Genomic DNA, 13,374 nt, shown 5'->3' with positions numbered 1-13,374 from the left:
GCTTCCAGCTTAAGGTTGGGGGGGCGGGGGATCGAGTCGAGGCTTTTTTGTTACAAAGTGGTGTTTGATACAGGGCTATCATCAAAGAATTATTCCATGGGGGGGGAAACATCATGATATTTATCACATTATGATTCAGGTCCATGACAGCAGATGACACATAGCGGTGAAGCAGGTAGGAGCCTCGTTGCAGAGATAAAAGAGCCTGTTTCCCTCCCACTCGTTTTTCCATTTAACCTGTCTCGCTCCGGTGGGAGTCGTCTGCAGGGCTGCGGTTAGCGTGGAGGCAGCAGGTGCCCCGGTGAGTCAGGAGACTCATCCTGCCGGAAAACCTTCACAGGTGTCCGAACGAAGCTTCTGAAGAACTCGCCACAGTGGAGTTCCAAATAGGATAATGAGAAGAGAAGAGGTTTTAGAAAGTCCTAGCTACTGCTGGACCATTAAAAATAATAATAATTATACAGATTTGTTTGGTCTATGCAGTCAGTGCCATATTTCGAACAGAACAGAACGTCATCTTGAAACATCATTGAGACCCTTTTTCTCCTCTCTTGTTGTCCGGTCAGCTCTGTGGCCGGGGATGCCCTGAAAGGCTAACCGAGAACCCCCTTGATGATCAAAGCATCTCCGCCTTCATCCGATGCCTCCGAGACGAGAAGCCAGACTTCTCCGGTTAACGTTCTCCTCCCGGGCATCAAGCTGAAGAGCGATCCTGGCTCTGCTCCACGTCTCTGAAACCCATCCCTGCAGCATTTTCCACCCATTAGAGCAAGGAGTCCTCTCTGTTATATCTGCTTTGTGGATTCATCAAAGCGTCTCAATACAGCTCTGCCTCCATGCCGCAGCAAATTAGAATTAACGTTGCTGATCAATATGAAAGAAATACTAGTTACAGGCAGTTCTGGCATTTCCCCATCAATGCGGTCATGAACACAGGGTAGCAGTCGTTTCCTTGGTTGGAGGATGAAGGATATCTCTGGCCTTCAGCGTGTTCGATGAGGTGTGGCCTGATACAGAATATACCGATTCTTACATTTTCAGCTTTAGCAAACGACAGTGGTAAAATACACTATACGTTAGTGTTCTTAGTTATTGGTACGTTTCAAAGATGCGATTACTTCCAGACAAAAATAAAGATGATGGTGATTTCTTGAGACTGGAAATTCCAATGTGTCTACACTTCCTGGTTTTATTGATGCATTTTGATCCAATAAGGCATGTACTGTGAGTGCAGACACGGCGACAGCTACTTTATTAAAACTGACTGGCCTCAGTCCAGGAAATCATCATGACGCTGTCTGAAGTTGTTATGTACACTGAGATTCTCTTCAACAAAACTGCGACTGAACAAATAGAGCTCTTTCAGTTGTAATCAATCACAATTAAGCCCGTCATGTAGGGGTTTCTCTCTTTCATCTTCGAATCTGTTTCTATAATGCCGGTAGAGGAAAAACCCTGATGCTGCATTATCTATACTTACATTTTACGACACGGATTCGATGTCCCCACACTTCAGTCATTTTGCACCTGCTGGCATGTGTGGGAGAACAGAAAGGATTGTCGCACTGTGTAGTAGAGGTGTGTATCAGAATTTTTTTTAAAAAAGGTGTGGCAGTAAGTGTTTTTTACACTCGTGTGGGCAGGATTGGGCGGTTTTTTAACTCTGATGTGGATGGGAGTGGATAGTGTTTACTTTCATGTAGGAAGTTTTTAATCTCATGCGGTTGGAGTGTGCAGTTTTTATTCTGATGTAGATAGGAGCGGGCGTTTTTTTACTCTCATGTAGGGGGAAGCGGTCAGTTTGTACTCTCGTGGGAGTGGGCGGTTTTTACTCTCGTGTAGGAGTTAGTGGGCATGTTTTTATTTTCATGTGGGAATGGGTGGTTTTTACTGTCATGTAGATGGGAGTGGGTGGCTTTTATACTGATGCAGAGAGGTTTGAGCAGTTTCTATTTTGATATAGATCGGAGTGGGTGGTTCTTACTCACGTTGGTGTGAATGGTTGGTATTTACTCGCATGTTGGTGGGAGCGGGTGGTTTTTACTCACGTTGGTGGGAGTGGGTGGTTTTTACTCGCATGTTGGTGGGAGTGGGTGGTTTTTACTCACATGTTGGTGGGAGCGGGTGGTTTTTACTCGCATGTTGGTGGGGGTGGGTGGTTTTTACTCACGTGTTGGTGGGAGTGGGTGGTTTTTACTCACGTTGGTGGGAGCGGGTGGTTTTTACTTGCATGTTGGTGAGAGCGGGTGCTTTTTACTCACGTGTTGGTGGGAGCGGGTGGTTTTTACTCACATGTTGGTGGGAGCGGGTGGTTTTTACTCAAGTGGTGGGAGCGGGTGGTTTTTACTTGCATGTTGGTGGGAGCGGGTGGTTTTTACTCGCATGTTGGTGGGAGCGGGTGGTTTTTACTCACGTGTTGGTGGGAGTGGGTGGTTTTTACTCACGTGGTGGGAGCGGGTGGTTTTTACTCACGTTGGTGGGGGCGGGTGGTTTTTACTCACGTTGGTGGGGGCGGGTGGTTTTTACTCACGTTGGTGGGGGCGGGTGGTTTTTACCCGCACGTTGGTGGGGGCGGGTGGTTTTTACCCGCACGTTGGTGGGAGCGGGTGGTTTTTACCCGCACGTTGGTGGGAGCGGGTGGTTTTTACTCGCACGTTGGTGGGGGCGGGTGGTTTTTACCCGCACGTTGGTGGGAGCGGTTGGTTTTTACCCGCACGTTGGTGGGAGCGGTTGGTTTTTACTCGCACGTTGGTGGGGGCGGGTGGTTTTTACCCGCACGTTGGTGGGGGCGGGTGGTTTTTACTCGCACGTTGGTGGGAGCAGGTGGTTTTTACTCGCACGTTGGTGGGGGCGGTTGGTTTTTACTCGCACGTTGGTGGGGGCGGGTGGTTTTTACCCGCACGTTGGTGGGGGCGGGTGGTTTTTACTCGCACGTTGGTGGGGGCGGGTGGTTTTTACTCGCACGTTGGTGGGAGCGGGTGGTTTTTACTCGCACGGTGGTGGGAGCGGTTGGTTTTTACTCGCACGGTGGTGGGAGCGGGTGGTTTTTACTCATGTTGGTGGGAGCGGGTGTTATTTACTCACATGTTAGTGGGAGTGGGCGGTGCTTCCACATGCAGTACTAAAAGATTAAACACACCCTTAGCTTGAGGTTAATGATGATAACATTCGCTTACTACAACTGCTGCTGCTGCCTTGCTTCAAATTCACAGTGGAAAGAGAGTACATCCTCGAGCTTTTATACAAGTCTGATACACATCTGTGTCGAATTATATCCATTTGAGCACAAAAACAGCACTCAAACGGGCATGAGATTGTGAAAAGTTTCCCACAGGAAGCAATGCATTTGTGGCTTTTAAGTGCTGTGTGGCGTAGGGAAGCAGTACAACATGAGATCCAGCATGACTCTGAGTATATGGTGCATTAGCAATTATGACTCGATGATTGCATATCCTTTTTGCATATGCCATTTTGAGGATTGAATAGGAAACACTGTTATTAAATGATGTTATGTCAGTCCATCAATGTTATTGTTATTGTTAATCTGTCTCAATTATACTTATATGGGATGTGTATCTCAGGATGAACATTAGCAAGAGTTCGTTAGTTAGTTGATATCAACTTTCCTCCTCCCGACTACACACTCTGGGATTCTTTACCCACGAAGACATGAACAGCCACCAGGCTTTAGGTGCTCTGAAATGTTTTGAGGCGCACTCCAGAATAGGTTGAGCATACAGTATGTGTATGAGATAAATGTGTATATATTTTGGTTTTCTGCAAGTTTAAATGGAATCAGCAGTTTGGAATAAAGTACATAAGGATCACGGTCTGTTTTTCCAGCTTTGTCAAAGCACTGTTTTTTTTTTCCTTCTAAAATATTTTTATCCAAAGTTTGCACTGTTCAGTGAAGCGGAGAAATGCGGTCCAAAACATGGCAACTGGAACAGAAAAAAATCACATGAATAAATCACTAGGATATGATGATTGTAGATATGGCTAGATATGACCATCCTTAAGGGGTGTGATGGTGGAGATTTATTCGATTATGAGTTTATTTGCCTTCGGACTTGTGAACTGACCTTTAAATTCTCTCCAGTCACCCAGGAAGAGTGATATCGGAGATGGATGCAGCCCGATCGAACCGATAACTTTTGCCCTTGACACTCTTGGCAGGAGCTCCAGAGCTCGACTCGCTGTCGTGCTCTGAAGTAAAACTCTGTCGTCTGTCAGTTGAACTGAAGTACGACTGTACCTGCACTCCCCTGGCTAAATGGACAACCTTACTGTCCCCTTTTTCCTCATTACCACAAGACTCGTCTCTGTTTTCCATCTCTTTTGGTCTTCCATAACTTAAATTTCCTGCTCTCTAAATTTTCCAAATCTACGTAACAATACCCCCCCCCCCCCATTCTTCCCTATTCTCTGTCTGTTCTCAATTCGGAGACTAATGGGCTATGTATATTAATGGGCCTGCTGGAGGAATCACTTGCAGGATCATCTTTAGTCTTGTTTACTTTTGATTGCTGCTCTCTGCAAAATGATTCACATTAAGAAAGCAATTTGTGCATCGGAATTAATCGGGTTTATTTCAGAGTTTGCTTCGTAAGCATCGTTTTACAAATCTCTCAAGGGGTGCCGGTGCCGTATATCTGCAGCGTGGCCATATTAGAGGACGGATGATATCTGTTGAGTTTAAAGGCGGGGTTCATTTGAGATTATTCATCTCCCTTGCGTGTGTAGATATTTCTAACCTGTAAAATTTTTACTCGTTGGCAATTGTTGTTGTACGAGTAGAACTAAACGCTTCTCGATGTGCTGTTGTAGCAATCCACTTACAATCCAATTCTAAAAAATGTCGGGACGCTGTGTCAATAAAAACAGAATGTGATGATTTGCGAATCTCATAAACCCATATGTTATTCCCGATAGAATGTAGAAAACGTATTAAAATGTTTAAACTGGGGAAAATGTACCGTTTTAAGGTGGAAATAAGGTCATTTATTAAGTAACACTTACTTTTCCAGCCTTTTGTTGCCCTAGTTGTCCCGGCCATCAAATTCAAAATGATCTTTTTGTTGTTGTTGTTGTTTTTTTTAAAATGGTACATTTCCTCGGTTTAAACATTTTGATACGTTTTCTACGTCCTATTGTGAATAACGTACGGGTTTAGGAGATTCGCAAATCATTGCATTGGGGTTGTTATTTTCCTCGAACAGCACGTCCGCTGGTCACGTTTTATTCCTCACTTCACGTACGGTAGGTTTCCCCACCGAGTTCGACTTTGTCCGAGTGGTCCAAATATGGCTTTGTGCTTTTTTGTTTGATTTATTTGGATTGCACAGTGTCCATCCCTAATAGTTTAACCATGTAAGGTTTGACGATGTGTGCTGCGTTTGGAAAATATTTGCATTGCTTTCCTTAATATCTTGTTATGAAACTCCCATCACTCCATTTTGTTTACACCACAGCAAAAATGTTTGTGATACCGGCAAGCTTTTTACAGCAGACTCATTATGGTACATTTTAAAGAAAAGGACCTCTCTTACTGACATTGGCAATGAACGTTGTACATTTTTGCAGAAGTCTCCAGACGACTCGTCTGGTGTAAACACATTTGATGCCGTCTCAGTTATTGAATGGATCCCACGTCATAGCTGTAGAGCCTAATGGCTTTAACGACTCTTCTCTAAAAGTGTGCGAGAGCGTCTTCACTGTTCGTAAAAGATCCTGAGGTTTGATAAATGTTCTTGATGAAACACCATTGATAATTCTAATGCGGGCTAATGAAAGGTCTAATGAGATTTGGTTTCACTTGGATGGCAGTAGTCTTGAGAGTGTAGAGAGGCGCGTGAAGACAGGCCACACTGTTCTGGTAAAACTTTCACTGTATTATGGGGTGGGCAGTATGTCGAAAATATCATATCGCAATTGAAGATATTAAGGTGCACAATATGTACCACGATATCGAGACCTTTAGTATTGTAAGGCTTTGAATTTTCTAGCCAAACCCCTCTATGTATCAATATAGGTAATAAATGAGCGCAGTTCACACTGTGATTCAGACCTCACCCGTGTTCTATCCAAGTCCAAGTCGTTCACGCATTTCAACCTCTTTTCCTGTCTCCCAGATGGAGGAGGAGCTGCATCTCATGCTGCTCACCAGGGAGAGAGGGGAGGTCTGAGTTCGGTGCTCCGGGATCTGGTCAAGCCTGGAGACGAGAACCTGCGGGAGATGAACAAGAAGCTGCAGAACATGCTGGAGGAACAACTCACCAAGAACATGCATCTACAGAAGGTACGGTGTGAGGAGCGATGGACGATATGGGGAGAATATTCCGCTGCGATACGTGAAGACAACGTTATACATAATACAGTATGTCTCACATAGGTATCATGATTTATCAAGGCAGAGGACAACATCTACAGCTTAGTCGAAGCATTTACGAATGTTGACCTCTGGAGGCATGTAAATGAAATAAAGTTTGCACACCGACGGAGAAAGAACGGTGGATATGTGGATCTGCTTCTGGTAGGCGTTTCACATGTTGTACGTGGGTGAACGTTGATCTGTGAATTCACGTGCCTCGGTCTCGTGAGCCAATAGAATACAAGTGGGCTGGACTTCAGTAGCTGTTTATTATTTAGTACTTGATTTTATTTTATTTTATTTTTCCCCCCTTTAGTGCTTTTATACTGTTGCTTCTTCATGGGTATACGCTAGCATTTTTGTGGTAAAATTAAGCGATTATTATTATTATTTATTTAATTTTTTCCCCTCTCTCGAATACTTCGATTGTGTTAGCGTGGAGAAAAATGGAAACGAAGCAATTAGTAAAAAGCCGTTTAAACATTCAATCATAAAGCTTTTAAACCACTGACACCTGGCGATAATCAGAAAAGTGAATCATGAAGTCAGTATTGTAATATCAATGATATATTTCATATGCCCCAGCGCTAACAGCGAGCTGGTGGCCGTTTGGGGCAGTCAGAGTGGGAGCTGAGAGATCTTCTAACCGGTACAGGCGGCCATCTTAGAAATGACCTGTTTTAGCGAAAGAAGCAAAAATGTATTCTTATTACAGAAATTATTCTTATTAGTGTTTCCAGATCCAAATCCAGGTAGGTTTACGTAGACCTGAATCTTAGCAAACATGACTCATGAGATTTCCTGCTTCGCTAATAAGCTGCACAAACTATCGGCATGATGCTGGAGGGTTGTGTGTAGAGCTAGTTCTGACAGGGTGCTAGGCAGTGTGTGTGTGTGTGCGCGGAGGCGGTTTGCTGTCACGACGCTCTGAGACTCCAGCGATGGGAGCTTATTCATCGCGAGCCAAAAGGTGGGTGGTTTATTTTTTTTCACAATGAAGCGGTTAGTGGTGCAGGAATAGAAACACTACCCCGGGCGACGCGTTTGATGGGATTACACCATCATACAGATCAACTAATGGCAATTAACCTCACCATCCACTTCAGCGTCCACGTTTCAAGAGAATTCAGTCTGATTCAGACCAGTTAGCATGCTGCTAGAGTTTTAAAATGCTAGTGTTTTAATACAGACGTAACATGTAACGTCCAAGTTCTTTTTATGTAACCCATGGTCATGTTTGTTGGTATGGATTTGGATGTATTTATAATGATTGTGGAGGTGTGTGCGCATTCAGAATATATGTATGTATATATACACGGATGAGAAAACTAGTGTTGCGTACAGAAACGAATAGGATTTCACGCTTATAAATACACAGCAGTGCAGCTTATGCAAGAAGTCATCGACATCGCTGTGAAGAGTATTGGCGAGTATTTGAAGGTTCGTTGAAATTCAATCACTTTTAACAAGCACCACGTTTCAAAGTTAAGTCGGCGCGAGAAAAAGGCCGCACTTAATCAGTTTTAAAGGCAGAAGCGAGGACAAAAGGTGTTAGCATGCCAGCCACTACAGTTGATACGTCTTGACAGGTGCCTGGCTGAGACAGATAAGTACGGTTGCTTTCTTCTGACCCCCGGAGAACATCCATTTCAAACTCATTTAATAAACGAGTCTCATTACAGTTAGTCCAACGTGTTAGCACACCACTAACATCTTAACTAGGCTTGAGTGGGGTAGTTTATCGGCATTCATCCGAAAGGTTTCTTGAACAAATTGACCGCATATCAAAACACACTGCAGTTCATTATAAGAACACAACATTTCCAAATTATGGTTTAACTATACAGAAATATTCAAAAAGTAGAGGTGCAGAAGTATTCACCCCTTTTAATAAAAAGTTGTTGTTGTTTTTGTACTGAAATTGACTTAAATGTGATTTATATATCAATTTTTAGAATGTCATAACATTAGCACGTTTAAGTCAGTAGCTTTACGGACCTGAGTTTATCGGTCTATATTGCCCCCTAGTGGAGAGTCGAGACTAGCTTGTTTTTTTTTTTTTTTCCTAATTCAATTCGATTATGTTCCACGAGACCATTTTAATTTAGAACACAGTTTCTAAACCCATTTGATGGACCAGATTAGAGCCACCTCGCGGGGCCGTATGTTTGAACCTATGCGATACGCCGGATCTCAACGTTATCACCTTCTGCAGGAATCAGAAAGCATCCGCACCGAGCCAAGAGGCCCGTTGGCTTTGTTTCAGACATGTTGAGCTCCAAGAGGCACTTATAAAAGAGACAAGTGCGGTTCCGTCCACACTGTTTTATGCTAATTTTGAACCTGTGCATGAGAAAACCTGAATGGAAATTCAGCACACACACACACACACACACACAAAAAAAAAAGAGAATGTTTTGCACTCAGCTGAGGTGGAAAAGTGAAGATGACATAGTGGCCCATCGTGGATGTTTTAGCAAGTTTTCACACTGCAGAAGCAGTTTTGCACCAAGAGTCTGGAACGTTTGATCAAGTGTGAAGGCTGTTTTGTGTGCTTTCAGAAACGATTTCGGTGAAAGCGACCTGCTCTTAGGGCCAGGCAGCAAATTAGGTGATTCGGCAAGACGGACCTCGCTGCACAAGCAAAAGTACAGGGGGTGTGGCTGGACCTGATCCAACTTCTATAAGCCTAACCCCTAACCAAGACAATGCTGTACAACACGAGCTTTTGGGCCAAATGTGAAAACACGGTTAGTCTTCGAGTGACTAGGTGTTGAGAGAACATAAGAGTGTCATGGGGACAAAATACAGAGACGTGAGTTTTGAATGCAGACGTGTCGAGTTTTATTGATATTGACAGGTATAGCGGATTTGGTATACATTAGATCGAAGCAGTTAAAGCCGTGCTGAGTCACCGATGCATTGTAGGTGTGTCTGGTTATCTCACAGAGCTCATTAAAATCCGCATTTTTCAAACACTGCAAACGCCACCACTATGATACCAAAACGATATTTCGTGAAGTCCCAGTATGTGCGTCAGAGAAGGTGGTCAGGAGTAGGCTAGAATATATCCGCAGTGAGAAGGTGTTTTTTCGGTGAGGAGAGGCTCGGAGACGGTCTGGATCCTTGGCGGAGTGGTGTGCGGGTGTTACGTGAGCCCTCTGGGAGTTGTAGGTTACACAGATGTCCTACTTTAACCTTCACAGGAGGAAACATTACTGAGGAGGGGAGGGGGTGGTGCTCCCGGGAAAAAAAAAAAAGTTTTACAGGGTTGTTCTGTAGTGTTTAGACACATTGGCTTTAACTGCACCATTGTAAGATCACATTGTGGGTTTTTTGTTCTATTATTTTGTTTCAGTGGCCTCAGATTCCTGTTCCTGGCCAACAGGAGTGGAACCCGATGTGGTCTTCTGTTGTTGTAGTTCATCTGCCTCAAGGTTGGACGTGTTGTGTGTTCTGAGATGCTTTTCTGCTCACCGTGGTTGTACATAGCGGTTATTTAAGTTCCTGTCATAGCCTTCCTGTCAGCTCGACCCAGTCCTTTGCCCAGGCGTTATCGTTTGCTGGACAGGATGCTTTTCGATTGAGATTTCTCTTTTCTCATCGTCGTGCATGAAAATCCTAGGAGCTACTCAAACCAGGCATCATGGTTAATGTCACTGAAATCACATCGTTTCCCCATTGTGGTGTTTGATGTGAACATTAAGTATATGATTTTTATGCATTGGATTGCACGCATAAGCAAGTGTACAGATGTTCCTGTTAAGTGGCTGGTGAGTGTATATATAAAAATCCACCTGCTGGTGTCCTGTGATGTTCTTAATATGTTCTATGTGCTCTGGTTATATCTTAAAGTTTCAGGAGAAATAGCAGTCGGAGATGTGAGGAGGAGTGTGTTGGCTACTGTTCAGGATATGCCGGTGTGTAGCGGTAGAAGAGCTATAAGAGCTTGTTTAGGGAACCGGGAACGATCGCAGAGGAGGGAAAGCTGCAGCTGATGGATCAATTGATAGTCCACTGGAAAGCCCTAGCTTCATTCTTCTCCTTCTCTGTCGCTCCTTTTTATGCTTCTCACATAATCTCTCTCTCTCTCTCTCTCTCTCTCTCTCTCTCTCTCTCTCTCACTTTTGCTATTCACTTACTTCCCTCACCCTTTGTCTGTCCTTTTTGCTCCCACATCACGTTAGCAACGTGGGCCGTCACCACTAGAATCCAGTACAAAATGGCCGCCACTTGCTGCGTTCAACCTCAGTGCTGTTGTGTTACTCCTCCTTTTTCCTTGAGAAACCCAGAAGCCCGGGCCTCATGCATATTTGCTGCCACCGAAGTCCACCAACCCAGGAACAAACAGTTCTGCTTAATATTTGATGGCTGTACAGTGAACTCGTGGCAGACGGGGCTGTACTTCTGTGTGTGTTGAGGTTTCATCTGAAGCCTGACCTGCGAGAGTAGGTTTTGTTACTTACATCTTTGTGCTCTCGACTTTCTCTTTTGCTTTGTGGTGAGACATCAAGTACCAATAAACCATTAGAAGAGATCACAATACTCCGTGTAGTATTACAGTGCAAGGGTGGTCAATCCCGGCGTAATCCTTTCTGTCCGTGTGGAGTTTCTGCGCAGGTTCTCCTCATGTCTCTGTGGGTTCCTCCGGGTTCTCCGGTTTCAACCCACCTCCCAAAACATGCCAGTATGAGGACTGAGATTAAATTCACATTCAGTTAAACGGGTGAAAAAGTTGGTTGGAAAATGAGTGTAAATGTTCAACGTCTGACAGGAAACCGTTATAAGAGTAACATAAGAGCTTCAAAAGCAGTTTTAGCGACATTTTACGTCTTAATTGGTCCGTTCAGAAAGATTAAAGGAAACAAGTCACAAGGAAAAAGTGATTGTTCAGAGCAGTACCATTTATCTTTAAACATGGAGTTTAAACACAGAGTAGGGCGGGGCGATAGGACAAAAATAACATATCACGATAGTTCAGGACATTTTTACGATATGCCATGCGTATCACGACATATAATTAGTAGTAGTAGTAAAACAAACCAACAACAACAACAAAAAAAAACGTTAAATTGAATTTGACGATACTTTTCTTTAATTAAAAGATTACGTTTTTTTTTAAAAAATGACGTCAAATCAATGGCATCCGTTCAAGATGTCTTAAAAAAAAAAAGTACAAAACATACATCACCATACCAACGATATCTCAGAAAATTGTATCGCGTAATCATTTATCGCGATATCCATATTATATCGATATATCGCCCAGCCCTAGACCTGCGTTTTTAATACCGCGTCCTGATATCGAGCAGGTGTTCCTGTATGTCCCAGCATGCTCTGTATGTCCCTGCTCATGTGTATTCATGGCTCATATTCATTGTTTTCTTTTATCTTGCAGGATCTGGAGTTGTTATCTCAGGAGCTTGTGCGTTTCCATAAAGGCACCGATCCTGCGCAAGATCCCAAGGCCACGGGCTAACGTGAATAAAACAAAAAAAACAACCACCAAGCTGCGCCTCTCGGTCTGATCGCCCTCGGCGACAGAGAGATGCCGCACCTTCATACCACACAGACTGGATGACTGGATCGAGTCCGCGCAGAAGAGGAATAAGAGCGCGATCACTCGCAAGTCCTCAACTGCTGAATGTACTTAACACTGTAACACTTTGCGTGTCGTCTACACAGAGCAGGGCGGTGTCTTCCTAGCTGACCCAGAATGCTTTGCGTGTCGCGTCCATGAACCGTGCCGAACGGGCTTCGTGTCAAACCTCCACCAACCCCGACAAGCTCGAGAGGGTTTGTCTGTTCAGGCTTTCTGCTTCACAACAACAGCAGCTTCCTGTTTCCTCTTTGCGTCACATGTGTAAATATGAAGATAGGAACGGTAAAATTAGTAATAGATTAGTTCCAGACAATTATAGGATGTATAGTAGTAGCTGGTAAGAAGCGAGTGTTGCGAGGAGAGCCGTGGTGCTCGTTAAGGCTCACGAGTTCGACTAGGATCATTACGTCTGCTGTTCGTTATGGCGACACGTAATTGAGCCGATAGTCGTCAGAGCGTTTTGGGCGTCGGCTGGGAGCGCTGCTGTGAAGTAAATCGACCCCACGGGTTCTCCTCGTTAACCCACCACCCCTCTGCTTCTCCGCCTCGCTGCTTGCTTGTCGTTTGATCTGTTTTTAGCCTAGCAGGAGAGTCCTCTCATCTCGCAGCAAGTGCAGTCCCAAATGCCTGAATGTTGATGAATGACATCATTCCACTTACACATATCAAAGCTTTTCCTTGGCGTCTTTTTTGATTGGAAATTTATTTTTTTTTGGACACTACAGATTGAGCTGAGCTTAAAACTTATGCTCTTTTCAAATAATTTAGACCAAGAACCTGTCGGAGATTTCCTGTGTATGTCCGTGTCTTGCTCTGTGTGTGCGTGTGTGTGTGTGTGTATAAATGCTTGCACTGACACCATGGTCTTCAGTAACGTGCCCCCCCCCCCCCCCCCCCCTTTGCTCGTTCTGTATAAACATTGAATTGTTGTGAATTTTTAAGAACTAAAATCCTGACCAAAACGCTATTCATCATAGGGCAAATATGAATGGTTTGATATTAAAGAAATTCTCCTGCACTTTTTGACTTTTTCAATCTCTGTCCACTGCTTCTGTAGTGCATGTGTGATTACCACGGAACAAAACCGTAACCTGTTTACTCACAACTCACTCGCGTGCCCGTCACGTCATGCTTACCCGGACGTACAGTTAACCCCAGCCTAAGAGCGGCAGGTACGTCGAGTCGAATCAAAACCTTTTGTGAAATTAGAGAAACCGTACATTTAAACTCATGGTCGCGAAAGTAAAAAACAAAATGTACCACTGGTCCATTGTTCTCAAAACCCCCTTGTACTGCATCCTTAAACCTGATGCGCTTCTCTGACACCTGTTTGCAATAAACGAAGCATAATTTAGCTCCGAAGTACGAGGAGTTAATCCCGTGCGTCGACTTGACTTTACGT

At 44.1% G+C, this 13,374-nt stretch overlaps 1 protein-coding gene across 3 annotated transcripts in view; it reads left to right on the top strand.

The window, feature by feature from the left end:
- Positions 1 to 12,853, top strand: part of gripap1 (GRIP1 associated protein 1) — a 64,451-nt gene extending 51,598 nt beyond the window's left edge. For 2 of the 3 annotated variants that reach the window (XM_053625646.1, XM_053625648.1), the window contains one exon: positions 6,132 to 9,324. In XM_053625646.1, the coding sequence (XP_053481621.1) occupies positions 6,132 to 6,391 (260 nt within the window). In that variant the 3' untranslated portion in view covers positions 6,392 to 9,324. Of the gene's footprint in view, positions 1 to 6,131; positions 9,325 to 11,768 lie in introns of those variants that run through there. The other variant, XM_053625647.1, reaches the window with a different exon arrangement.
- The last annotated feature ends 521 nt before the right edge of the window (positions 12,854 to 13,374 follow it).

The sequence above is a fragment of the Ictalurus furcatus genome, chromosome 5 (assembly GCF_023375685.1).
Source record: "Ictalurus furcatus strain D&B chromosome 5, Billie_1.0, whole genome shotgun sequence".
In the NCBI taxonomy this organism is placed as follows: Eukaryota; Metazoa; Chordata; class Actinopteri; order Siluriformes; family Ictaluridae; genus Ictalurus; species Ictalurus furcatus.
Note: the sequence above shows the minus strand (reverse complement) of the source record. Positions and strands in the feature narration are given on the sequence as shown.